Here is a 25,156-nt window from a genome sequence, read left to right as displayed (position 1 = left end):
AATGTGGGCAGGGATGGGTGTGACATGCTGGAGACAACAATCACAGTGTGTGTGTGTGTGCTCCTGCTCTTCTTCCTGCAGATTAAATACGGTGACACAGCTACCTCAGAAGGAGTCCTCTTTGCCACCTACTCAGCACTGATCGGTGAAAGCCAGGCTGGGGGACAGCACAGGACGCGCTTAAAACAGATTTTGGAGTGGTGCAGGGAAAACTTTGAGGGAGTTGTATCCTTAAAAAAAAGCAACTAAGAGATAAAAACTGGATAGAGAGAGGAACTGCTGCTTTTAATTGTGCTTCAGCAGGGAACAAAGAGCTTGGGGCCATGTGAAGCCAAGGGAGCAGCCCAGTGCTTTGGGAGACAGGAATCCCCCACCCTCCTCCTCCTCCTCTTCCTCCTCCTCCTCCTCCCCCCCCAGCCCCAGGACTCCTTGTCGATGTAGGTTAAGAGGAGGAAGGAGGAGGGGAAGAAGCAGCTGGGATTAACCTTTTCAGCATTCCTCTCCCTCACTATTACAGGACACACCTTGGAGGTGAAGGGAGAGGGAGGAGGGGTGGATGACTTTGGGTCTGAAGAGCACAGGGCTGGGCAAACCCAGCAGATTCCATGTGTGGGCCATGAGTCAGTCCTGTTGATACTGGGACAGGTTGTTCAGTTGCTTGGAGGAGACTTGGTTCTATTTTCTGTCTGCTCCTATCCTCTGGATGAAAATAGATCCTTTTTCCTTAGCTGCCACTCCCCTCCAGATTGTGTTTGATGAATGCCACAAAGCCAAAAATGCCAGCTCTACCAAAATGGGCAAAGCAGTGCTGGACCTGCAGAACAAGCTGCCTCGAGCAAGGGTTGTCTATGCCAGTGCCACAGGTGAGCTGCTCTGCCCACAGGGCGGGTGTGAGAGTGGCAGAGGTCCCCTCTGAGCCGAAGGGGCACCCTGAGGTGTGAGTGTGTGTGAGATCCTGTAAGGAGAGGCCAGTGGTGCTGCGGGGCTAGAGAGGAGCTCAGCGTGCTGAGATCTGCCCCAAGCCCCATCACTGATGTTACTTGTGACTTTTTGGTGGGTCAGATTCATTTCTCTCCAGTTCCTAGCCAGCTGTTCCAGCTGTTTTTTGATGCTTACCTATGGAATGGAGGGAGGGCAATGTCCAGAAAGGTCTGCAAAGCACAATGACAAATGACAACCTCTTCAGAGGTCTCTTCACTTGAGTCCCAACTATTCCCAAGTGCTGTGGGTTTGCTGATGTTGATTTCTGTCCCAACAGGTGCCTCGGAGCCAAAAAACATGATTTACATGAGCCGCCTGGGCATCTGGGGGGAGGGAACCCCGTTCCGAGCCTTCGATGAGTTCCTACACGCCATTGAGAAGAGGTGAGGCCTGTCCAGCCCTGTGCACACAGGGGCCTTGTGTGGGAGGTGGTGCAGTGCCCGAGGATGGTGTGGGGTGTCGGAATCTGAGGTATTGATGATTCTGAGATTGTAGAAAGTCTCTGTCTGTCGGCCCCGCTGCCAAAGCAGAAGCCATAATTGGTCTGTGCTGTTTCAGGGTTGTTTATTCTGTTTATCTCTAACATGTTCTGCTGCCCTGCCGCAGCTCTGTCCTGCAGGGCAGCGTGTGGGGCTCTGCCCTCAGTGGGATGGTACAAACATTAAATACCACAAACTACCTGTGCTGGATTTACAATAACGTGCCAATATCTGTCACCTACGTTGGACAGTGTGTCCCCAGCCTAAACCAACAGAAAAATGCCAACACCACAGTGAAACATGGAGGGCATGAAGAAGGAGGAAAAGGACAAGGCACACCCAATTTCCTCCATCTTGTCCCCTTTGGACCCCTAATCTAGAATCCTAAAATTTTACTTTTGCACCCGTGCCACACTTAATTATTGCTTATATCAAACACTCAGAGCTTGTAATTGATCCTGTAAGATTGAAAACTCTTTTCCATGGACAGAGATCACAGCCAGTGTCTGTGGGGGCTCTGTCCAGGGGGGTTCCTGACTCCCTGCCAGGGTCCCAGGGCAGCCAGAGGGAAGCTCTGGATTCCCACAGTGGGCAACATGAGCTGGGGTGGGACCAGTTCTGGAGAGGCACCTGCCCTGTGCTGTCCCAGAGCAGAGGGAAGGTCCCACAGCAGGTCAGAGCTGGGATTCAAAATTGGGGTTCCAAAGCTGGACCCACAGCTGGGGCTCCAAGGTGGGTCCCACAACTGTTGTTGTCTCCCAGGGGAGTCGGTGCGATGGAGATCGTGGCCATGGACATGAAGGTCAGTGGGATGTACATTGCTCGGCAGCTCAGCTTCACTGGAGTGACCTTCAGGATTGAGGAGATCCCTCTGGACGAGCAGTACAAGGCTGTCTACGACAAGGCAGCCAAGCTGGTGAGCTGGGCCCCTCGTGGTGGGAGGCTGAGGTCTGACCATGCTTTGGGCACAGCCACTAGTATGTGGGAGGGTGTGAGGCCCCTAAATGTGGCCATGACCTCAAACGTAGGAAGGAAAAGAGGTACACAATGCTCAGCTGATGTAATGAAAGAGCTTAGACTTTTTGGAAGTTCCATTTGCAAACCAGAGATGCATCGTGCTGATGGAGAGGATGACCAGTGTTCATTCAGCCCAACGCACGCTGGTCCTAAATCAGATTATCAACCTTCAGACTGTTCTGATCACCTCCTGCATGGGCAGGAACAACAGTGGGAATGATATTAACTCATTCTTCTGGTGTTATCTGCAGTGGGCAGAGGCCTTGATGGTGTTCCAGCAGGCAGCTGACTGCATCGGGCTGGAGTCTCGCAAGTCGCTGTGGGGTCAGTTCTGGTCGGCTCACCAGCGCTTCTTCAAGTACCTCTGCATCGCCGCCAAGGTGCGGCGCCTCGTGGAGCTGGCTCAGGAGGAGCTGGCCAGGGACAAGGTATGGGAGCAGCACCCACCTGAAACCAGGGTCCTCACTCTGTCCTCTGGACAGGACAGAACGCACGTCGAACCAATATGGTTCGCCACAACTAATTTCTTACTGCATCAAAGGCTTCCAGGCCCCACCAAGGCCGCTTATCAGGGCCTGTCTGAGGGGTAGCTCAATTCTCACTCACTCAATTCTCATGCCCTCTCTCTCCTAGAAATTCTGCAACACCCACCAGCCTCACCTGGGGTTTTGTGTAGTCTGCGACCAAAGGGAGTTAATTATTGCTCGGCTTGGCAGTCAATGGAAATCTCTTTAAGGCTGAATTTCTCTCAGAGTGAAGGGCAGTGGCTGGGTTTCTGGAAATATTCCCAGTGAATGATGCTGGGGAGTTAAGCTGGTCTCATCTCCTGAGGTGGTGCCTGCTGTTTGTGTGGGCAGGCTGGGCTGGGAGGGGATTCGTGGTGATGTTCAAGCTGGCCATGTTCAAGGCCAAGTCGGAGAGGGCTTGGAGCAACCTGCTCTAGTGACATTGTTCCTGGCAGGGGGATGGAATGAGATGAGCTTTAAGGTCCTTCCAATCCAAACCAATCTGTATTTCTACAATTCTAGAAGAGGTACCAAACCCTTCACCTTACGTACAGCTCTGTCCTTTCTTCTGTCTAGGTGCACCTTAGAGATTTTAGGCAGAAACTTCCTAGCACAGTCAGTGAGGTTCTGTGCTCAGAGTCCCCCTGTGTGGGGCCAGCACAGGGGGGTGCTGATGCTGAAAGATTTGAGAGATGGTTCATCCTCATGTGTCGGAATCTGAGGTATTGATGATCCCAAGATTGTAGAAAGTCTCTGTCTTTCAGCCCCGTTGCCAAAGCAGAAGCCATAATTGGTCTGTGCTGGTTCAAGGTTGTTTATTCTGTTTATCTCTACCATGTTCTGCTGCCCTGCCGCAGCTCTGTCCTGCAGGGCAGCGTGTGGGGCTCTGCCCTCAGTGGGATGGTACAAACATTAAATACCACAAACTACCTGTGCTGGATTTACAATAACGTGCCAATATCTGTCACCTACGTTGAACAGTGTGTCCCCAGCCTGAACCAACAGAAAAATGCCAACACCACAGTGAAACATGGAGGGCATGAAGAAGGAGAAAAAGGACAAGGCACACCCAATTTCCTCCATCTTGTCCCCTTTGGACCCCTAATCTAGAATCCTAAAATTTTACTTTTGCACCTGTGCCACACTTAATTATTACTGATATCAAACACTCAGAGCTGGTAATTCATCCTGTAAGATTGAAAACTCTTTTCCATGGACAGAGATCACAGACAGTGTCTCTGGGGGCTCTGTCCAGGGGGGTTCCTGACCCCTGCCAGGGTCCCAGGGCAGCCAGAGGGAAGCCCTGGATTCCCACACTCAGGAGCCTTGCTATGGGTCCAGCATGGATGTACCTGGAACAGGGGCCAAGGAGAGATACCTGGGCCTGGGAAATGCCTGGAGCCTGTGGCAGTGCAGCTGCCCTGGCACCGCCCTGTGCCACCCCTCGTGTCCCCACAGTGCATTGTCATCGGCCTGCAGTCCACGGGAGAGGCTCGCACCAGGGAGGTCCTGGACGAGAACGATGGGCGCCTCAACTGCTTTGTCTCTGCTGCAGAGTGAGTTAAAAATCCCTCTTTTCCTTTGTGGGGTGTGTGGGAGGCCAGAGGGGTGGGAGGAAAGCTCTGCCCTGGGGCACAGAGCACTGGCAGGGCTTCAAATGCAGTTTGATGTCACCTCCCCCTGTACCACAGAGGGGACACTCAGGTGGGTCCTTGAGGCACTGTATCCTCAGTGGGGCTATAGGAGCTACATCCTGGATTTTGAAGTCTCCCATGGACTTACAGGAAGAGCCTGATCCTACTCTCTACACACATAGAAGAATTGTCAGACAGAGACCCAGAATTGTAGCTCAGAGGTAGTTTGTGGGGATCTGGCTCTGAAAAATGAGGTTGTTGACACAGAAGAAATGAGCAAAAGAATTTCCTGTGATGGCAGATGCCGGGATGAGGCTGTGAGGTGGTGTCAGTGGAGCAGGGGGTGGGAGGAGTGCTCTGAGGATTTAGATCCACCAGTGTTGGCTTTTTGCTCACGTGTAAAGCAGGACCAGTGTCCTGGCTGTGTGGCCATTGTTCCCAGCTGGCAGGAGAGCTGCCTATGCCAGGAGTGAGCCAGCAGCAGGACTGATGCGACCCATTCAGCAGAGAGTGAGGTTCTGCTCCCGCTCCTTCCTGCAGCTTCCAAAAATACCCCAGCCCGTCCCTGAATGCAGCTGTTCCTGCATGACAGGGGACAAAAATCTGGGATAGGTTTGGGTTTCCACTGTTCTGCAGAGCTGTTTTCTTCCAAGTGACTTCTGCTGCAGGTGGGAGCAGTGAGACGTGCCCAAGGCAGCGTGAGGCCAGGTTAGGCTGAGCTTTCCTCCCTTGTTGATGGGGGTTTGAGTTGTTCTCTGTCACTCCTCCGCCTCCAGCCCATTTCTGAAAACCAAATACAGTTTGGTGACAGTGCACAGGGCAGGTCTGGCAGCTCTTTGGGTGATCTGACCCCTTGGACTGGTCTCCATGTCACAGAACTCCAGTCTAGGGGATGGCATGTCCCTGACTGAGTGGTGCTGGAGGAGGGGGCTGTCAGGGGTCCCACTCTGTGGGAATTGCTGCCCACTCCCAGGGCAGCAGCTCTGTGTTCCACAGTCCTGGCCGCATCACCAAGTGTCTCCTGGCATCTGCTCAGCCTCCAAATATGTGTCCTGGTGTTCCAGCATTTGGGGGATTTCTGGAGGGGAGTGTGCTGGGAAGGAGCAGTTTAATGATGTTGAGAAATGGGGTTAAAAATAAACATGGTCCTGTGAGTGGATTCCAGCCCGGGGCTGTTTTCAGGGAGATGGGGAGGGAGGGAAATTACTGGAATTTCACAGCTGGGAGGCTCTGGAGTGAGTGGTCATTGGGTCACCCCGGCACACAGGACAAGGGGTCATTTCTGGTGTCACATAACTGCAGTCACAGAGCTCTGTCCCTCTGGGGAGCCTTGTGGTCACTGTCCCCTTCAGCCCCTCATGCCAAGGGTCCTGGAGCTCCCTCCCCAGTTCCTAAGTCTCCCTTTTGTCACCTGGGGGAGTTGTCATGTCCTTTCTCTCACCTGTTGCTTGCTACATTTGGTTTGGGGATTTTATTGTTTGTTTTTTTTTTTTTTTTTTTGTTTTGTTTTTTTTTTTCCCAAGCAGAGCTCAATCAGCACCACCCCATTGCCATGGGGGTTCCTCCACACAGTCAGCATTTAAACATTTGGTCTTTGATTTGCAGAACAGCCCACAGAAACCTTTTATTTTCACCTTTTCTGACTTTTTTTCCCTTCCATTCACTTGGAACAACTACAGATCCATGTTCTGTCCTTTGGTTTTGTGGGAAGCAGGCCCACGGCCAGGGAGTGGGAGGACTTTGGTGGAGCATATTTGTTGGATGGCCTGACAGTGGTCTGTGCTCTCAGGTCATGGAGAGGGGCTGGGACGCTGGGGCTTACTGGATTTTTGGTGTAACAGCTTCCTGATGAAGTATTTCCCATTTAAAACTCCTTCTTGGTTGTTATATAAAGGACCTGCAGGTCCAAGAGCCACCTTGTACCGCGGCCTGGCTGAGCCCAAACTGGTGGCCATGGATGGGGTAGATTGACCTCTCTTCCATGGAATTTGGGGCTATCCCAAACACATATTGCTATGTGATAACCAGCACGTGTTGCTAGCAGCTGGAATAAATTTTGCATCTTACTTTCAGAGGCGTCTTTCTATCACTAATTCAGAAGCACTTTCCTTCAACCAAAAGAAAGAGAGAAAAAGGAACTGGCATTAAAAGAAAACGTAAGATCTCCCTCACTCCCAGCCCAGCCCCTGCCTCCTGCCCTGCTGCTGCCCCTAGGCCCCTCAGCTTCTCTGCCTTTTGCCCTTCTCCCCACTTCATGCTTTTTGCTCTCCCTGGTTTTGATTTGCCCTCCTGCACATCTCCCATTGCTCCCTCATCCAGAGGACGGCAGCTCTGGGTCTTCCTCCCTTTTCCTCCCTCTGCTCCACTGCCCTTGCCCTGACCCTTCTCCTGGACCCACGCTGGGGGCAGATGGCACAAGGCCTGGCTGGTGTCTGAACCCCTCCTGCAGCAAGGGGGGTCCTCCACAGCCCCTCACTTAGAGCATAGAGGGTGTCCTGAGGAAAAAGATCATTTCCCTGCTGAATTATTTGTTGTGGCTGCAGGTAAGGAGAGTTTTGGGATTTCTCCTCCAGGGGGAAGAGGGGGCAGCAGCACTGGCAGATTGTGGAGCAGCCTGTGCAAGCTGATCCATGAACTCTCTTACGCAGAGGGGGCATGTTGTGCTGTGCTTTGTGTCCCAAAACACCAGTACTTTCCTGTGTACTGCACACTCCTCTGGAGGCAATCCCCTGGGATTCCTTCCCTGAGGAGTTGGCGCTGCTTAGAGCCAGCCACGAGCCTATCCTGACGTGTGCAGCCAACTTCAGCTCTGCTCAGGAGTGCCTTGTTCTTCCTTTCTCTCTCTTCCTTTGTCTTTCCTGCTCTCCCTCCCTCCTTAACTGCCACCCCCATGCCAGAGGCTGTGTCTTTCTGAGGTCAGACTCATTTGGGGTAGGCTCAGCTCTTTTGGGATTCCTCCTCCTCCTCCTCTCTCTGCTCTGTCCCTCTCTGCACTGTCGCTGTGTGCTGCACTGGGGCCCTGCTGGGGCTGGGGCTGTGACCCTGCTGACTTTTGGTGCAGGGCGTCCCAGGGGCCGCTGCCCCAAGGCTCTGCGGGGCCCGTGTGACCAAGGGGTCGTCATCAAGATCAGCGATGACAGCAGCACCGAGTCCGACATGGGGCTGGACAGCGACCTCACCTCCTCCCCGGAGTCCCTGTTAGAGACAGACGATGTCATCTTCGTGGATCACACCTTCAGCGGCTGCCCTGGCGAGGACAGGGGTGAGCAAGGGTGACACAGGGACAGCTGGGGAAGGGAGCACTGTGTCCTGCAGAGACCCCTTCAGGCTTGGGGCAGCTTTGTGATCCTAGCTGGATTTTATCCTGGGTTTCTGGGGTGGATCCACATTCACCCACTGTGTTCAGCGAGTGGGAGGGATCTGCCCTGTGTGCTCCTTCCCCCAGCAGAATGGGGAAGCCCAGAGGGAATTCACTCCGTGCTATTTATTGCAGGTCATGGTGCCTTTGTCCAGCAACAGTGCCCCCAGAAACCCTCTGGGACAACTGTTTCCTCCTCTCTGATGTCCAGTTACCAGGGAACTCTAAAATTCTGCCTTTCCCCATTGTAGGTGGTTTCCACATGCTGCCTTCCCAGAAAGAGCTGCACAACCTGAGAGAGCTGAAGGTCGAAAAGATGAAACAGGACCTCCTAACAAAAGTGAAAGCACTGGGCAAAGAGCTACCTCTCAACACCTTGGATATACTGATTGATTATTTTGGGGGCCCAGAAAATGTGGCCGAGGTACTTCCCACTGTCAGTGTATTTTGGTGGCACAGGGTGACAGGGAAAGGGGCCAGCAGAGAATCAGAGAATCATGGAATGGTTTGGGTGGGAAGGGACCTTAAAGATCATCTCATTCCACACCTCTGCCCTGGGCAGGGACACCTTTCACTGTCCCAGGTCGCTGCAAGCTCCATCCGCCCTGGCCTTGGACGCTTGCAGGGATAGGGCAGCCACAGCTTCTCTGAGCAACTTGTGCCCATACAGGGAAAAATTTCTTCCGTTAAAAAAAAAGAAACTTCTTGCTGGCAGAGGGTTCCCTCTCCAGGGAATTGACTGGATGGCCTTGCTGGGCTCTGTGGTTCCCCAGCCTGTAGCAGCCCCTCTCCTGTGTGCAGATGACGGGCAGGAAGGGACGGGTGGTCCGCAGGCCCGACGGCTCCGTCGTCTTCGAGTCCCGCGCCGAGCAAGGGCTCTCCATAGACCACGTCAACCTGAAGGAGAAGGAGCGTTTCATGCAGGGGGAAAAGGTGAGCTGGGGTCCAGCTCTGAAAACCTGCACAGGACTGAGTGTGCAGAGGGCAGGGAGGGTGTCTGTGCCTCCGTGTGCCCTGCCAGCCTTGGGCCAGCAGCTCTCTGTGGGTTTCACCTGCTGGAAGGAGACAAAGCCTCCCATGTCCCTTGGAGGGCTGGGGCTGCTCCTGGGGCTGTTCTTGAAGCTGTTTAACACCTCACTCTGTTCTCACTCGTCTCTCTGTAGCTCGTAGCGATCATCTCAGAGGCCTCCAGCTCAGGGATCTCCCTCCAAGCAGACAGACGGGTGAAGAACCAAAAGCGCCGGGTGCACATGACCCTGGAGCTGCCCTGGAGCGCAGACCGAGCCATCCAGCAGTTTGGTGAGGGCACTGGCACCTCCTCTGGGCACTGTCACCTCCCCTGAGGTGGGCCAGGCTGTGGGATGGGCCCTGGGAGGGTCAGGTGTGGTGGGAACCCAAGGTGGATTTAAGAGTGTCTCTGTCGGGAGGAGAACAGAGGCACAGTCACTGGTGCTGCTAGATTTGGCAGAGCTGGGTTTATAGCCCTGAGCTCTGGGGCAGAGGATGGACTCCCCAGGGTGAGAAAGATGGGCATTATGTGGCGTTTGTGGTTACATTCCCATTCCAGACAGGCCATCCCAACCTCCTGTTCCATCCCTGTTCCCACGTAGGCCGAACGCACCGATCCAACCAGGTCTCTGCTCCCGAGTACGTGTTCCTCATCTCGGAGCTGGCAGGGGAGAGGAGGTTTGCATCCATTGTGGCAAAACGCCTGGAGAGCCTGGTGAGTGCCCGCAGCAGGGATCAGCTGTGATCCCAGCACAGCTCTGATTCCCTCTGAGGAGATTCTGGGGCACACCAACGTGGCCACTGTAACTGGGGGGTTTGTGTCACCCCTGGCCGAGGCATTGCAGTCACGGAATGCAGGAGGCTTTTAGCATCCTGGGATTTGGGAAAGGAAGTGAGGAGAATGTGTAACCCAGGCGTTGGGAGGAATTTCAGGGGAGCAAGCACCCGTTTCCAGTTTCTGCAATTTTCCCACTATTACTGGAGTATACACCCATATTATTCCCAAAAAGCTTACGAAATAATTAATGGAATAATTAGTTTGCCTCTGTTTAATTTCCTTCACTTCTGATAAATCCCCAAATCGTTGGTAAAGTCTCAGTATTCCAGAGGAACACTGCCTCCCCATGGCCCATTTGCAGACATGCCTTTGGCCGTCCTTCCCTGGTGTTTTGTCACAGCTCAGAATAAGAACTTTTTGCTCTGTCTGCCTTCCCAGGGTGCCTTAACTCACGGGGACCGACGGGCCACGGAGTCCCGAGACCTCAGCAAGTACAACTTCGAGAACAAGGTGAGGTGATAGGGCTGGGCTGGGGCTGGGGACATGGGAGGCACTGACACAGCGTCCCCCTTGCCATGTCTGTGGCCTTCCTGGGGCGACAGTGTTCTCTGTAGTGTGTGACACCCTCAGCAGTGTGTGACACCCTCAGCAGCGTGTGACACCCTCAGCAGCGTGTGACACCCTCAGCGGTGTGTGACACCCTCAGCAGTGTGTGACACCCTCACCAATGTCACCCTCAGCAGAGTGTGACACCCTCAGCAGTGTGTGACACCCTCAGCAGTGTGTGACACCCTCAGCAGTGTGTGACACCCTCAGCAGTGTGTGACACCCTCAGTAGTGTCACACTCAGCAGTGTGTGACACCCTCGGCAGTGTGTGTCCCCTCAGCAGTGTCACCCTCAGCAGTGTGTGACACCCTCAGCAGTGTGTGACACCCTCAGCAGTGACACCCTCAGCAGTGTGTGACACCCTCGGCAGTGTGTGACACCCTCAGCAGTGTGTGACACCCTCAGCAGCGTGTGACACCCTCAGCAGCGTGTGACACCCTCAGCAGCGTGTGACACCCTCAGCAGCGTGTGACACCCTCAGCAGCGTGTGACACCCTCAGCAGTGACACCCTCAGCAATGTGTGACACCCTCAGCAGTGTGTGACACCCTCAGCAGCGTGTGACACCCTCAGCAGCGTGTGACACCCTCAGCAGTGTGTGACACCCTCAGCAGCGTGTGACACCCTGAGCAGTGTGTGACACCCTCAGCAGTGTGTGATACCCTCAGCAGTGTGTGACACCCTCAGCAGCGTGTGACACCCTCAGCAGTGTGTGACACCCTCAGCAGTGTGTGTCCCCTCAGCAGTGTGTGACACCCTCAGCGGTGTGTGACACCCTCAGCAGTGTGTGACACCCTCAGCGGTGTGTGACACCCTCAGCAGTGTGTGACACCCTCAGCGGTGTGTGACACCCTCAGCAGTGTGTGACACCCTCAGCAGTGTGTCACCCTCAGCAGCGTGTGTCCCCTCAGCAGTGTTTGTCCCCTCAGTAGTGTGTGACACCCTCACCCCAGCTCCGCTGCCCGTGTGTGACTCTGTTTCCTCCCGCAGTACGGGGCCAAAGCCCTGGACAAGGTCCTGAACACGATCCTCAGCCACACGGAGAGCAGGGTTCCTGTGCCCAGGAGCTACGAGAGAGGCGAGGACACCTTTTTCCGTGGTGAGAACATTTCCAGCCCCAGGGTTCCTGCTGGATGGGTTGGCCTCAGGTTTGGGATGCTGGAAGAACCAGCAGGAGGTCAGAGGGAGAAAACAGAGGGCAAAGAGCTGCTGGCTCAGATGCCACCCTGGCAGGCATGGCGAGGGGCTGAGTTCCTGCAGGAATGCTGGTGGGACTCCAAAATACAAGATGCTTAATCCCAAAATACAAAAGATGTTTTCTGCCATTCCAGAAATGAAGGAAGGGCTCATCTCCGTGGGCATCTGCTGCAGCCAGATGAAGTATGGCACTGTCTCCGTGGAGAAGGGTACGTGAGGAGCTGCTCCTGCCCAAGGCAGGGGGCAGATGGAAGAGATGAGAGTGGCATGGCCTGCCTGACTTCAAGGGGTGTTGAAGATTATTTTAGGTTGTGGGGTGCCTTTGTGTGGTGGAATTTTTTTTTTTTTTTATTATTTATGTTTTTAAAGAAAGGTTTAGTAGTTTTTTGTTGTTTGGTTTTATGGTTGTTTATTGTAAGTTATTTAAAAAATTTATTTTTTGGGTTGTTGTGGTTTGTTTAGTAGTTTACATAAAGGTATATATCTTTTTGACTTTTTTTTTCTTCTTTTTTGTGTTTTTTTTTTGTTTAGGGTTGGTGTTATTTTTTATATGGTATATTATGTGTTACATGTTTATAGTTTTTTTAATATTTATTATTTATATTAAATGGTGGTTTTTTTATTTTAAATTAATTTGTGAGTGTTAATATTACTAAAAATATGGAGGTAAGGAAGAAGAAAGAGGGATGACAGGATAGGCTTAGATTTTTTTATTTTAAAATTTTTGATTTTTATGTATAAAATAGAAACTTTCTTGTATAGGTGTTAAAACTCTTTTGTATAGCACTAAGTTTTTTTTATTTTGTAACTATTTTTATTATAATATTTAAACTTTTGTGATTTTTTTGGGTTTTTTTTGTAAGGTTGGTAAATTATTTTATGGCTCAAATTTAAAATCACAGCACTTTTTAGCTGCTTGCTAGGGTCTTAAATGCTTTTGATTTGGACTTGGAACTTTTAAAAACGTCTGAGGGACATTTTGAGTTCCCACAATGGGGTTGATGGGCACCTGGACAATATGTTTGCCTTGTGGGGAGGGTCCTGTAGGAGATCCTGCAGATCCCATGGCCCCCCAGCTTCCTCACAGGAACAGCCTTGGGCTGGGCTGCTGTCAGAAGGGACATGGTGGGGCTGCTGGGGTGTCGGAATCTGAGGTATTGATGATTCCCAGATTGTAAAAGTCTCTGTTTTTCTGCCCCGTTGCCAAAGCAGAAGCCATAATTCATCTGTGCTGTTTCAAGGTTGTTTATTCTGTTTATCTCTAACATGTTCTGCTGCCCTGCCGCAGCTCTGTCCTGCAGGGCAGCGTGTGGGGCTCTGCCCTCAGTGGGATGGTACAAACATTAAATACCACAAACTACCTGTGCTGGATTTACAATAACGTGCCAATATCTGTCACCTACGTTGGACAGTGTGTCCCCAGCCTAAACCAACAGAAAAATGCCAACACCACAGTGAAACATGGAGGGCATGAAGAAGGAGAAAAAGGACAAGGCACACCCAATTCCTCCATCTTGTCCCCTTTGGACCCCTTATCTAGAGTCCTAAAGTTTTACTTTTGCACCCGTGCCACACTTAATTATTGCTTATATCAAACACTCAGAGCTTGTAATTCATCCTGTAAGATTGAAAACTCTTTTCCATGGACAGATATCACAGACAGTGTCTCTGGGGGCTCTGTCCAGGGGGGTTCCTGACCCCTGCCAGGGTCCCAGGGCAGCCAGAGGGAAGCTCTGGATTCCCACACTGGGGGGGCTTTTTGGGAGGGGGCTGCTTGGTTCCAGCTTCACCACATCACCTCACCCACTGTGCTCTTGCAGATTGCTCCATCACCAAATTCCTGAACCGTATCCTGGGCCTGGAGGTGGACAAGCAGAACATGCTCTTCCAGTATTTTTCTGACACTTTTGACTACCTGATTGAGAAGGACAAGAAGGAGGGCAAATACGACATGGGCATTCTTGGTATGGAGAAGGAGGAGTGGTCACAGCTCTGCCTCCTGCACCCCTGGGGTTCCAGCTCCTCCCTGTGCAGTGTCCCCACCCAGCACAGATCCTGAAACCCAAGGAGGTGCTTTTGGGAGGATGTTCCTGATACAGCCTTTTCTCCTTCCACAGATTTAGCCCCAGGAGTGGATGAGATCTACGAGGAGAGCAAGGAGGTTTTCCTGACCCCGGGGCACCCGCAGGACGGGCAGGTTGTGTTCTACAAGGTGGGCACCTGTCTGTGCCTGGTTCTAGGCTGTGCTGAGGGGAGATTGGTGAGGCAGACACCGAGGCACTTGTCCTGCCCCTGGAGTTACAAATCCCTCTGTGTGTCCCTGTTCAGATCAGCGTTGACAGAGGCTTAAAGTGGGAGGAAGCCTATGAGAAGTCACTCAAACTGACAGGAACCTTTGATGGGTTCTACCTCTCCAACAAGGTACATCCCTGGGCTCTGCCAGAGTGGCACCTCACCTCAGAGGTGATTCCAGCAGGAATTCTGCCATGGTGGTATGAGGTCATTCTTCCTGAGGGCTGGGAAATGCCCTCAGAAATCAGAAATCAGGGGTGGGAGGCTGTGCCTGTGACCATCAGCTGTACCCCACAGATGCGAGGCAACAAACACACCTGTCTGCTGGCAGAGCAGTGCCGTGGGAAGAATTTCATCCTCTACAAGCCAAATATTGGGAAGCAAAGCCAGCTTGAGAGCCTGGACAGTCTGCAGAAGAAATACCAATGGGTAGGTGGAACCTGCAGCCTCCAGTGTGGGGGCTGGGGGAGGTTGGAAGGGCATTCATTGGAACCCTGTCACAGCTCCTCTTGGCTCTGTTGTGGGTGGGCAGGGATGGTGGTAGCATTAGGTGTCCTGACTCCCAGCCCTGGATTTCACATCTCTTCATCCTGGACGGTGGAAAATTCCTAATGCAGAGTGTTCTGCTGCAGGTGCGGCCCGAGGAAGCCAAGGAGCACTGGGAGAGTAGCTACCACTTCTCCTTGAAGAAGTGTAACCATGCCATATGGTAAGGCAGCTGCAGCCCCAGCCTGCACAGAATCTCAGGATGGTTTGGGTTCAAAGGGACCTTAAATGAAGCTCATCCAGTTCCATGGCAGGGGTGGATAGCGAGACCTTCTGCCAGGTTGTTTCATCCAACCAGTGCCAGGCCCTCACCACCTTCACAGGGAGGAATTCCTTCCCAATATCCAATTTACATCTCCTCACTTTTCAGATTAAAGTTGTTAAGCCACATCCTCCCCCTGTAGGCAGGACCCTGCGCCCTGGGGGTCCCTGACTGTGGCAGTGGGGAAGTGAATCCCACTCAGCTCCAGGAACCTGTGCTAATTCCAGTGGTTTTCTCCCATGGTCCTGGAAGGAACAAGAGCTGCAAGCAGATCCAGGAGGGGAAGGATTGCTTCCAGGGCATGCGCCTGAGGCACTATTACATGCTGTGCGGGGCCCTGCTGCGGGTGTGGAGCAGGATCGCCGGCATCATGGCAGACATCACCAGCAGCAGCTACCTGCAGATCGTGCGCCTCAAGACCAAGGAGAAGAAGAAACAAGTCGGTGTGTGAAGTGCTGGGAAGGGGGAGCAGGGGGAAGCTGCCCAGCACCAAGATTCCCTTCTTAAAAGGGGAGTGTTCCCGCACACGCTTCTGAGGTGACCCCTCCTGTAAAGAAGGGAGTTGGATGTGTTTGGGCAGAGGGGGTGAGCCAGGCCCATCATCCTCCTCCCAGTGCTGCCTCCCTTTCTCTCTGTCCCCACAGTGCCCCATCCCCTCCCAGAGTGCTGTGGGGATGTTATGAAAGGAGAGGGGAGAGCTTGGACAAGTCCCTGCCTTTGACAGGTTTCTGGCAGTAGGCAGCAGCCCAAAACCCACTGTCACTTGCAAGTTCTTGATAATGAACAATCAGGCCATGAATTATTTATTTGAATAGGCCAAGGAAAACAGACAAACAGATTCACTTGCTACATAGGATAAACAAAAGAAAAAGCAGTAGTAGATAAAGGTACCTATGGTACAGCTGGCAAAGAAATAGTATAAATTAGGAGTCAATGTCACTGAGCAACAAATGATAGGGGTGTGCAGAGAATGTCTTTAATTTCTCTCAGTCCCCAAGGGAAGTAACTTGATGCCCATGTCTTGGTTGTCGAGAACTCTCCACACACTCAAAAAGCCTATTAGAGATTTCTGATTTAATGAAAATCATAGTGGCCTTTGACAGCTGTAAAAATGCTTGTGTCCTGCAGTCACTAATTTTCTTTCTCACACCAAGACAGAATGCTTGTTACTGGCTAAGGAGGTTTTCTGCGAAGATAATTAATCCCATGACAATTCCAGTCTGACTCAGCCACATGTCATGGGGGGATTTTGCTGTATTGGGGGTGAGAGCTCCTGCCACAGGGGACTGATGTCTGTTCCTCCCCCAGGGATAAAGATCCCCGAGAGCTGCGTCCACAGGGTGCGGGAGGAGCTGAAGCAGATGGACGAGGACGTGAAGAGGAAGCAGAGCCGGCTGCTCCAGGCCCAGGAGCAGAGCTCACCCTTCTCCCTGCCACTGCACATGCTGCCAGGGCCTGGGCTGCCCCTGCCCTCCCTGTGCCATGACGAGATCCTGGACTTGACCTACAGCCCTCCCAGCAGCAGCATTCCTGACTTGGTGTTGAGCACAGAGGCCAGAGCGCCCTGCTTCTCCTCGGAGCCCCCGCTGCAGCCCCAGCAGCCCCAGCACAGATTGTCCTTCGGCTTCGGCCACGCTCCTGGCCTGGAGGGCAGCACAGCCCCCGGCCCCTCGCTGCATGAGCCCCCCGCAGCCCACCTGCAGCAGCCACAGGAGGGTTATCTCCAGCAAGAGAACATCAATTACAGAGAGGTGCTGGAGGACATGCTGAGGACGATCAACGGGCCCTCCCAGGAGAACATGCTCGCCCCGGAGCGCCAGAGCGTGATCCAGTTCAGCGGGCCTTTCTCAGACTTCTGAGTGCTGTGGGTCTGTGTTCTCTGCTGCACAGGTGAGAGCTGAGGAGCCGTGACTTTTCTGTTGGTTTGGACTGACTCTGCTCTGGATTTGAGGGAAGAAAAAGCCTGGAGTTCCTTAAAGCGAATTTTATTTATATATATACTATCTAGTCAGGCATGTGCAGGTTTGTATGGAACAGGCCCAGGAGCAGCTGAGCGGGTCCTGCTGGGCCCAGGGGCTCTGCTGAGTCCTGCTCACAGGTCAGTCCCGAGTGGGGTTGAGGGGAGACCCCTCCTGTGCCCACCCCCTGCAGACTACTGAGTGTCCGAGCCTTCCCCAGCCCTCCTGCCCTGGAGGGTCACGGCCAGGCTCTGGAATGACCTGCTGACCACATGCTGGTCAGTTAGGGAAGAATGGGAGTTCAGCCCCCAGCTTGGGCTGCCCCAGCACTGCTGCGGACCCTGGGGCTGTGCTGGCAGCTGGGGTGAAGGGGAAGGGAATGTTGTCCCAGAGGAGCTGGGAGATGCTGAGCTCAGGTGTCCTCTGGCAGGGCTGAGCAGGTGTGGTGAGACATCCAAAACTGCTTGTGCTGCCCTTCCCAGGAAGGGACCTTGAGCTGCCTGAGCTCTGTGAGAGTGGCCAGAGCTGGCTGCACCCCACAGACTGTGTACCCCACACCCCCTTGGTCTGTCAGAGCTCAGCCACGCCAGGATCAGCAGGATCCTCCAGAGCAGAAGGGACACATGTCCCCTGTCCTGCACTTTAACCTCACCAGGTCGCTGTGACCAGACGTGCTTTGGCCAGTTTCTGCTGTCACATGTTGTCCCTTCACCTGGACATCTCGCTGGTCCTGCCACTGTCCTTGGCTGGGCCAGGGACCCCGGTCCAGGGGTCTGGGTCAGGTTGTGCAGTGTCATTGTCACTGCTGGGGTGTGAAGTGTCTTTGCAGTGGCCAGGATGTGCAGAGTCACTGTTCAGGGTGTGCAGTGTCATTGTCACTGCCTGAAATGTGCAGTGTCAGTGTCATTGCCCAGCATGTGCAGTGTCACTGTCACTGTTCAGGGTGTGCAGTGTCATTGTCACTGCCTGAAATGTGCAGTGTTATTGTCACTGCCCAGCATGTGCAGTGTCACTGTCACTGTTCAGGGTGTGCAGTGTCACTGCCTGAAATGTGCAGTGTAATTGTCATTGCCCAGCATGTGCAGTGTCACTGTCACTGTTCAGGGTGTGCAGTGTCACTGCCTGAAATGTGCAGTGTTATTGTCACTGTTCAGGATGTGCAGTGTCATTGTCACTGCCTGAAATGTGCAGTGTCAGTGTCATTGCCCAGGATGTGCAGTGTCAGTGTCACTGCCCAGCATGTGCAGTGTCACTGTCACTTTTCAGGGTGTGCAGTGCCACTCTCACCGCCCCAGATTTGCAGTTTGGCTGCTCCTGCTGCAACCTCCCCCTCACATACCAAAGAACAAAGGCTGCTTTGCAAAGCACTGCCTCACCCCCTGCTGCCTCCACCCCAGGACAGAGGGCAGCAAAGTTTCCTAAAACTGGCACCAGGATGGTTTCAGGCAAGAACCTGGGACCGTCCCTGGCCCTGCCCTGGGGAAGGGGGGACTCTGTGCCCTAACAGGGCAGTGTTGAGCGGGCTGGAGCTTCACAGTGCCTGCTGGTGTCACCCGGACACTGCCACCCCCGTGTCCCCCCAGGGCTCAGGGACTGGCCCAGTGCCCTGGTGGGTGTTGGGAATTGCTCTGGGTCCGTGTCCAAGTGTTGTTGTGCTCTGGCTGTGGCAGGAGCTGACCCCTGACACCCCGAGGTCACAGACCCACCCTGGTACCACACAAGTGGCTCGGTTTGAGGCTGTTCTGGTCCCTGAATTTTGTTTTGGGGGCCTGTCCTTACCCCCCTCCCTAGCTGGCACCAGGCCAGGCTCAATCCCTGCAGTCGGGGCCACGTTTCACCTCCTTACCTCAAAGTGATCACCAAAGATGGGGGAGCCACCCGTGCCCCCCAAAGCCCTGCTGCTGCTCGGGGGGCTCCTGCTCTCCCCCAGCTCTGCTTCTCTCCACCCCAGCAGCCTTCCAGGCAGAGCCAGGCTTCCCCTCTCCACACCTTCCCCTATTTAAAGCACTGCTTGCTTGAGGCAATTCCCAGCAAAGAGGGAAAAGGATGCCGGGAAAACCCAGCTCAAAGAGGTTTAAACTCAGGAATAGCGAGGGGGAATTCCCTGCTGGGCACCCTCTGCTGTCACCGGAGCCTTACCTGGTGGCTTTGACCTTAACTTTAAAATATATGCAATCTTCCCTCCCTGATCTCTGGAAAGACAGAGACCACCTTCAAGGAATCCCTTTCTTGCCCCAGTCCCGTGTTTTGTCAGGGTTAATAATATGTAATGTTACCTTTTAACTAAATTATTCTGCAGTTGTCCTACTGATTGTATTTTTAATGAGTCCCTGTTTTCTTCCCTGACACCTTTGTGTTGGCACTTTTTAATCTGCTTGTTGTTTGCCCTTGTTTCTATGTATATTTATAATTAAGTTGTACATATTGTAAAGAGATTTTTTAGAATATGTGCCTTGGACTAATAATTCCTGAATTTTCTACTTGCCTCAGAAAGATAATTTTTTCATTCTGCTCAGTAAAAATGGAACAGAAGCCACATGTGAGATTTCTGTAACTCTCAGCTCTGTCTCTTGCTCTATCCACCTTGCCCCAGGAGCCCAGCTGGAGCTTGGAGCAGGAATCCCTGGGCAGCGTCCTGCTGGCAGCTGGACTTTGTATCTCCCGTGTCACCAATGGGTGACATTGAGGGCTGTTGTCCCAAGCCTCCCCCTCTCCCTGGGAGAAGCCACTGCTCATGCAGAGGAGGATCCTGGCTGGATCCAGCCTGGGCACCGGCCTTGGCTGGAAAAACACAGATAAAGGAGCCTCTGTTCCAGTGTGTTCCCCCAGCAGGAACTGCCACAGCTCTGGGACGTCTCATCCAGGCACTGCTGGTCCTGTTACCTCATGGAAGGAGGGCTGGGGTGACCCCCAGTGAGCAGGATCCTCCCAGCACCCCGATGTGCTGGGCTGGAGGCTCTGCAGGGCTGCCAGACCCTGGGATTTCTCCTGGGGACAGACTCCCTGAGGGGGCTGTGGGTGTGACAGGGAGAACCCAGCACTCGCCAGGGCCTGGGAAGAGCTGCAGCAGCATTCCTGCACGGCAGAACCTGAGCTGTCCCACCCAGGATGGGACACCAGCCTCCATGGGCTTGGCTGGGCACGGCCATGGCTTCACAATCACCAAGACGCTGCCCCGAGGAGGAGGAGGAGGAGGAGGAGGATGATCCTGCTTACTGTGGTCAGACATGTCCCTGGCTGCAGGGGATATTTTGCCATGTCCCAGCACGCCTGGAATTTTTTTTTTTTGCAGGAATTTCTCCTGGGCAGGGCTTGTAGCACTGCTGGACCCATCCCCTCTGCTGCCCTGCCCTACCAGGAGGATTCCTGGAGACAGGAGGGATCTGAGGGGGGACAGACCTTCCCCAGCTCTGCCTTTGCCCAGGGAGCCCCTCGGGAGCACGCATCAGGCCGGATTTACACTTCCTCCTCTACACTGAGGATTATCCCTGCTTGCCTCAGGAGTTGCATAAGGTCTTGGCTTGCCAGCAGACTCCAGGTCACCAACAGGAGCTGACAACTCCTTACCAGCAGACTCCAGGTCACCAACAGGAGCTGACAACTCCTGGCCAGCAAACTCCAGGTCAGCAGGAGCTGACAACTCCTTACCAGCAGACTCCAGGTCACCAACAGGAGCTGACAACTCCTTGCCAGCAGACTCCAGGTCAGCAGGAGCAGCGCAGCAGCCCCAGCCCCATCCCAGCCCCAATCCCACATGAGGAACACAGCAGCTCGTTCCTAACGCCTTTATTGCCAGGGGACTCGTTACTGCCGGGGGCTCCGGCTGCTCCTGCCCGCTGCGGCCGTGGGCCCAGAGCTTCTGTCCAGCAGCTGCACGCCTCAGGTCGGGGCTGCCCCACCAGCAGCTGGATTGGAGGCAGCCCGTCATGGGGCTGGAGGAGGCTCCGTGGGCAGCAGGGTCGGGACGGGCAGGGGGACAGCGGAGCGAAGCTACAGGTAGGCAGGCAGGTCCTTCTCGATCACCTGCGGGGAAGAGGGGAGCGTTGTACCCCCAGAACATCCCCGGCCTTCCCCTCCTCCCCAGCAGCAGCACTTACGTAGGGATCTTCCATGGGGCTGTACCTCTTCACCACTTGACCTTCCCGGTTAATGAGGAACTGTAGGAATGAAGCAACCCCTGGTGAGTGAGGCCAGGGAGCTGATGGGGGTGTGGCAGCTGTACCCCCACAGACTCACTTCCCCCTCAGCTGTGCTCTGGGCAGGGCAGGGGTTCCCAAGGGTCTCTAGACACAGGAACCCCTTTGGATGCTCCTGCCCTGACACCTGGAGTACCAGCACAGAGTAGAGCCCAGTGTGAGGCTCCCTCCTACATCAGGGATCCCCTCAGATCCCCAGAGGAGGCAACCAAAACTACACGTGTCCTACCTTGGTGAAGTTCCATTTTATTGCGCTAGGAGAGAAAAAAACAGGAGTGAGTTTTGGGCAGGAAAGCCCTTCCTCGTGCCCAGTCAGGCCCTGAGCCAAGCCCTCCCTGCTGGCTGCAGGTCCCAGGGCTGTACTTCCCACACTCACTTGCCCAGAGTGCCTCTCCCTTTGGGCTGCTCCTTCATCCACTTCCACAGGGGGTGAGCATCATCCCCGTTGACATCGATCTTGCTGTACATGTCGAACTTCACCCCGTAGTTCTCAGCAAACGCCTTGATCTGAGCGTTGTCCCCGGGCTCCTGAGGGGCCGCACCAGGACCGTGAGGCTCCCCAGACCACCCCAACGCTCCCAGGGAACCCGAGCCCCTCGTACCTGCTTCCCAAACTGGTTGCAAGGAAAGCCCAGGATGCGTAAACCCCTCTCAGCGTATCGGGCGTGCAAATCGACAAGCTGAGTGTAGTTTACGGCGGTTTTCCCTCACTTGGAGGCTACGTTGGTGATGATACACACGTCTCCCCTGCAGAGGAGGGGGATGAGCTGCAGGGCACGGCCAGAGGTCCCTCACCCTCCCAGCAGAGGCGTGCGGGTTACGCAAGAGCCGCTGTGGCTCAGCCTCGCCCGCCGTGGCCCCGTCCCCTCCGTCCTACCGATACTTTTCCAAGGAGACGTCGTTGCCGTCGATATCGAGGGCGTGAAAGTCGTAGATGGCCTTGGCCGAGCGCCAGTCATCCGCCTGGGCACACTGCGGGGCGGGCGCGTCACTGCGGAGCTCCGCCACCTCCGCCGCCCCGGGGGACTCTGCGGGGCCGAGCCGCGGTACCGGAGCCGAGCCGCGGTACCGGAGCGGGCAGAGCCGCGGTACCCGGGGCCGAGCCGCGCTCCCCGGGCCCCGCCGCGCCCCCCGGGCCCAGCCGCGCTCCCCGGGCCCAGCCGCGCTCCCCGGGCCCAGCCGCGCCCCCCGGGCCGAGCCGCGGTACCCGGGGCAGAGCCGCGGTCACGGAGCGGGCAGAGCCGCGGTCCCGGAGCCGAGCCGCGCTCCCCGGGCCCAGCCGCACTCCCCGGGCCCAGCCGCACTCCCCAGGCAGAACCGCGCTCCCCGGGCCCAGCCGCTCCCCGGGCCCAGCCGCGCTCCCCGGGCCCCCGCACTCACCATGCTCCGCACCGGTCCCGGTCCCGGTCCCAGCCCTGGTCCCCGCACCGCTCCCGCCGCCGCCGCCGCCCGCGCGCAGCACAGCGCGCCCCGCACCGCGCTGGCCCAGCCCATCCCTCACAAACCCCGCCCCTTTCGGGCATATCAACCAATCAGCACGCACAGAGGCGGCCTCGGCGGGATGATGGATGGAAAGCTGACCAATAGGAGGGCAGGGCGGGCGGGGTGGCCGCAGGGGGGTTGATCGGGAGAGACCACGAGGGCGGGGGGCAAGGACAGAGCAAAGGGCGGGTGTGGAGCAGGTGCCGCGGCTGCCGGGCGGTGATTCCCTCCCGACCCGGCCGCGGGTCCCGAACAGAGCCGCAGCCACCCAGAGAGCCACGCTGAGAGCAGCAGAGAGATTTCTGTTCCCTCCGGAGCTAGCGGAGTGGGACGTCTGGCGGCGGACTACATCTCCCAGGAGGCGCCGCGGCTGAGGCCCCCGTGCGCGCGGGAGCAGGCGGCAGCGCGGGCAGCCCGCGGGGGCCTCGGCGGCCAAGATGGACGACGAGGAGGAGACGTACCGGCTGTGGAAGATCCGCAAGACCATCATGCAGGTGAGGGAACGGCGGCGCCGGGAGGGCCCAGCCTGGCTGTGGGGAGTTCCGGCGGCGCTCCGGGGCCGCAGGGTGGAGGTGCGGGACGCGGAGGCCGGTTCGCGGTGCCGGTTCTCGGCTCTCGGTTCCTGAGGCCGGTGCTGCTCCCGCAGCTCTGCCACGACCGCGGGTACCTGGTGACCCAGGACGAGCTGGATCAGACGCTGGAGGAGTTCAAGGCGCAGTTCGGGGACAAGCCCAGCGAGGGACGTCCCCGTCGCACCGACCTGACCGTGCTGGTGGCTCACAACGATGATCCCACCGACCAGATGTTCGTGTTCTTCCCCGGTGAGCAGCGCCCGCCCGGGCGGCTCTGGTGAGGCAGGGGCCGCCTGTGCCCCCAGGGGAGATTCGGAGCACAGCGGTGACCCCGGCTCTTCCCTCAGAGGAGCCCAAGGTGGGCATCAAGACGATCAAGATGTACTGCCAGCGCATGCAGGAGGAGAACATCACCCGGGCGCTGATCGTGGTGCAGCAGGGAATGACCCCTTCGGCCAAGCAGGTCTGTGGGGACAGCACCGTGTCCCACTCAGCAGCTGGGAAGGTTTTCCTTGTCTGTTCCTTAGCCTTGCTGTGGGTAAATAAAAGCCCTGAACTGACCCCCAGAGAAAAGCTTTTGCTAGAGCCTGTTGTACCTTAGTACAGGCTCATTTCTTAGCACCCAGATGTGTTTATCCAGAGCAGCTGGTCCTGGTGGCAGTGGCACAGCTGAGGACCCACGGGCAGTCAGGAGGTGGGGGAGGGAAAAAGAGATGTTTCCCTGTTCCAGGAGATCCATATGCTCATTCCTGTGTCTGTGTGAGCTCAGGGGCTTACCCAGGAGCAGCTCTGAGCACTGCCAGGGCTGCCCCAGCCACCTCTGAAAAGGGTTTTTTACTGCCAGGGCTGCCCCAGCCACCTCTGAAAAGGGCTTTTTACTGCCAGGGCTGCCCCAGCCACCTCTGAAAAGGGCTTTTTCCTTCCAGTCCCTGGTTGACATGGCTCCCAAATACATCCTGGAGCAGTTCCTGCAGCAGGAGCTTCTCATCAACATCACGGAGCATGAGGTGAGCGGTGGGAGGATGGTCCCTCCCTCGTGCTGGCTGCATTCCTGCTGCTCCCAGATCCCTTCTCCTGCTCCCTGGCTGGGCTGAGGGACACATTTGTCCTTTTCCCCCTCCCAATTGCTGCCTCACCTCAGCCTCTCTGCTGTTTGCAGCTGGTGCCAGAGCACGTGGTTATGACAAAGGAGGAGGTAACGGAGCTGCTGGCCCGATAGTATCCTTTGAGTGTCCCTTTGCTGTCCTTCCATCCTGCAATGAAATCCAGGCTGAAAACCCTCCTCCTGCCACGATTCATGTCTGTTTTGTGAGCTGCCAGCAGCCCACGGCGTGTGCAGAGCTTCTCCTTGACTCCCAGCACAGCAAGCTGAGGGAGAACCAGCTCCCCAGGATCCAGGCTGGGGACCCCGTGGCCCGCTACTTCGGGATAAAGCGTGGCCAGGTGAGAGGAGCAGGCTGAGGCAGGGAGGGGATGATCCTTGAGGGCATTTTGGAGCAGAAAAAGTGTCTCCTCCTCCTCCTCCTCCTGTTCTGAGCTCGTGTCTGCCTTGCAGGTAGTGAAGATCATCAGGCCCAGCGAGACAGCGGGCAGGTACATCACCTACAGACTGGTGCAGTGACACAGTGGGTAAGGATGAGGGGACCCTCAGCTCTGGGGGGCTCTGGGCAGTGCCAGGGATTGTTCCAAGGTCAGTGTGAAGCAGCTGCTTCCCGGGAAACGTCTCAGGGTTTTAAATGGCTCATGGAGGGAGCTGTTGGGGAGAGCAGGGAAAGGCTCCCCTGTCACCTGTGCCTCTGCTCAGGCTGTGCCCGTTGGGATTTGGGATGTTCAGAGGCACCTGGGGCAGGAGGTGATTCCCATCCCTCCTTCTCTTCCAGGTGTGAGGAGCTGGGTGGCTCCCACCAGCAATTCACGGGCGCTCGGAGATTCCTGCATTTCAGGGATGGCCAAGGAAATCAAATCCCTTCCCACGAGGCCTCTCTGGGCCTCATTCCACATCTTCCAGCTTGGACTTTGTGGTCACCCCTCAGTCCCATCCAGGAGACTTGGAGTGATGGGATGAAATCAATGGGAAGGGTTTTTCCTTCCCTGTTTTCTGGGCTCTTGTTTGAAATAAAGGTTTGTACCCTCAGTGCTGCAGCGTTGCTCAGCCTCTCCCTGTGGCAAAGCCTCGAGACTCTGCAAGTTCCCATCATTTTCATTTCATTTGGAATCTCTTCCTGCCAGGGCTTTGCATCGTGGCTGGGCCCTGCAGAGCCTTTAGGAGCTGCCCTGGGCAGTT

The 25,156-nt window shown here is 55.4% G+C and overlaps 3 protein-coding genes across 7 annotated transcripts in view; 2 read left to right on the top strand and 1 right to left on the bottom strand.

The window, feature by feature from the left end:
- Nucleotides 1–19,158, top strand: part of SBNO2 (strawberry notch homolog 2) — a 54,778-nt gene extending 35,620 nt beyond the window's left edge. For all 4 annotated transcript variants that reach the window (XM_030256698.4, XM_030256697.4, XM_072919482.1 and 1 more), the window contains 22 exons: nucleotides 82–225; nucleotides 746–863; nucleotides 1,259–1,364; nucleotides 2,223–2,376; nucleotides 2,729–2,905; nucleotides 4,442–4,539; nucleotides 6,691–6,773; nucleotides 7,679–7,879; nucleotides 8,227–8,399; nucleotides 8,777–8,908; nucleotides 9,139–9,274; nucleotides 9,586–9,698; nucleotides 10,200–10,271; nucleotides 11,358–11,466; nucleotides 11,699–11,773; nucleotides 13,385–13,528; nucleotides 13,682–13,776; nucleotides 13,893–13,985; nucleotides 14,154–14,285; nucleotides 14,489–14,565; nucleotides 14,917–15,107; nucleotides 15,973–19,158. In XM_030256698.4, coding sequence (XP_030112558.4) covers nucleotides 82–225; nucleotides 746–863; nucleotides 1,259–1,364; nucleotides 2,223–2,376; nucleotides 2,729–2,905; nucleotides 4,442–4,539; nucleotides 6,691–6,773; nucleotides 7,679–7,879; nucleotides 8,227–8,399; nucleotides 8,777–8,908; nucleotides 9,139–9,274; nucleotides 9,586–9,698; nucleotides 10,200–10,271; nucleotides 11,358–11,466; nucleotides 11,699–11,773; nucleotides 13,385–13,528; nucleotides 13,682–13,776; nucleotides 13,893–13,985; nucleotides 14,154–14,285; nucleotides 14,489–14,565; nucleotides 14,917–15,107; nucleotides 15,973–16,523 — 3,174 coding nt within the window. In that variant the 3' untranslated portion in view covers nucleotides 16,524–19,158. The remainder of the gene's footprint in view (nucleotides 1–81; nucleotides 226–745; nucleotides 864–1,258; nucleotides 1,365–2,222; nucleotides 2,377–2,728; nucleotides 2,906–4,441; nucleotides 4,540–6,690; nucleotides 6,774–7,678; nucleotides 7,880–8,226; nucleotides 8,400–8,776; nucleotides 8,909–9,138; nucleotides 9,275–9,585; nucleotides 9,699–10,199; nucleotides 10,272–11,357; nucleotides 11,467–11,698; nucleotides 11,774–13,384; nucleotides 13,529–13,681; nucleotides 13,777–13,892; nucleotides 13,986–14,153; nucleotides 14,286–14,488; nucleotides 14,566–14,916; nucleotides 15,108–15,972) is intronic.
- Nucleotides 19,159–20,393: 1,235 nt separating this feature from the next.
- GPX4 (glutathione peroxidase 4) lies at nucleotides 20,394–21,790 on the bottom strand. Its single transcript, NM_001348561.1, is given in 6 exon segments — nucleotides 20,394–20,645; nucleotides 20,720–20,779; nucleotides 21,048–21,072; nucleotides 21,195–21,346; nucleotides 21,421–21,565; nucleotides 21,696–21,790. Coding segments are annotated over 5 exon segments (339 nt in total). The 5' UTR covers nucleotides 21,490–21,565; nucleotides 21,696–21,790; the 3' UTR covers nucleotides 20,394–20,612.
- A 726-nt stretch (nucleotides 21,791–22,516) lies between these two features.
- On the top strand, nucleotides 22,517–25,006 carry POLR2E (RNA polymerase II, I and III subunit E). 2 transcript variants are annotated; one of them, XM_030256512.4, is made up of 8 exons: nucleotides 22,517–22,794; nucleotides 22,947–23,121; nucleotides 23,220–23,335; nucleotides 23,799–23,879; nucleotides 24,014–24,090; nucleotides 24,237–24,315; nucleotides 24,428–24,501; nucleotides 24,753–25,006. In XM_030256512.4, the coding sequence occupies exons 1-7, from the start codon at nucleotides 22,738–22,740 to the stop codon at nucleotides 24,491–24,493; spliced, it is 651 nt and encodes a 216-aa protein (XP_030112372.1). In that variant the 5' UTR covers nucleotides 22,517–22,737; the 3' UTR covers nucleotides 24,494–24,501; nucleotides 24,753–25,006.
- Nucleotides 25,007–25,156: the final 150 nt, after the last annotated feature.

This window comes from Taeniopygia guttata, chromosome 28 (assembly GCF_048771995.1).
Source record: "Taeniopygia guttata chromosome 28, bTaeGut7.mat, whole genome shotgun sequence".
NCBI lineage: Eukaryota > Metazoa > Chordata > Aves > Passeriformes > Estrildidae > Taeniopygia > Taeniopygia guttata.
Note: the sequence above shows the minus strand (reverse complement) of the source record. Positions and strands in the feature narration are given on the sequence as shown.

What these genes read in the sequence shown, in the direction of transcription:
- POLR2E (XM_030256512.4), top strand. Translation starts at nt 22,738, where the DNA reads ATGGACGACGAGGAGGAGACGTACCGGCTGTGGAAGATCCGCAAGACC. An exon ending in TCCGCAAGACCATCATGCAG is followed by an intron (nt 22,795 to 22,946) that starts GTGAGGGAACGG and finishes CTGCTCCCGCAG; the next exon opens with CTCTGCCACGACCGCGGGTA. An exon ending in TCGGGATAAAGCGTGGCCAG is followed by an intron (nt 24,316 to 24,427) that starts GTGAGAGGAGCA and finishes TCTGCCTTGCAG; the next exon opens with GTAGTGAAGATCATCAGGCC.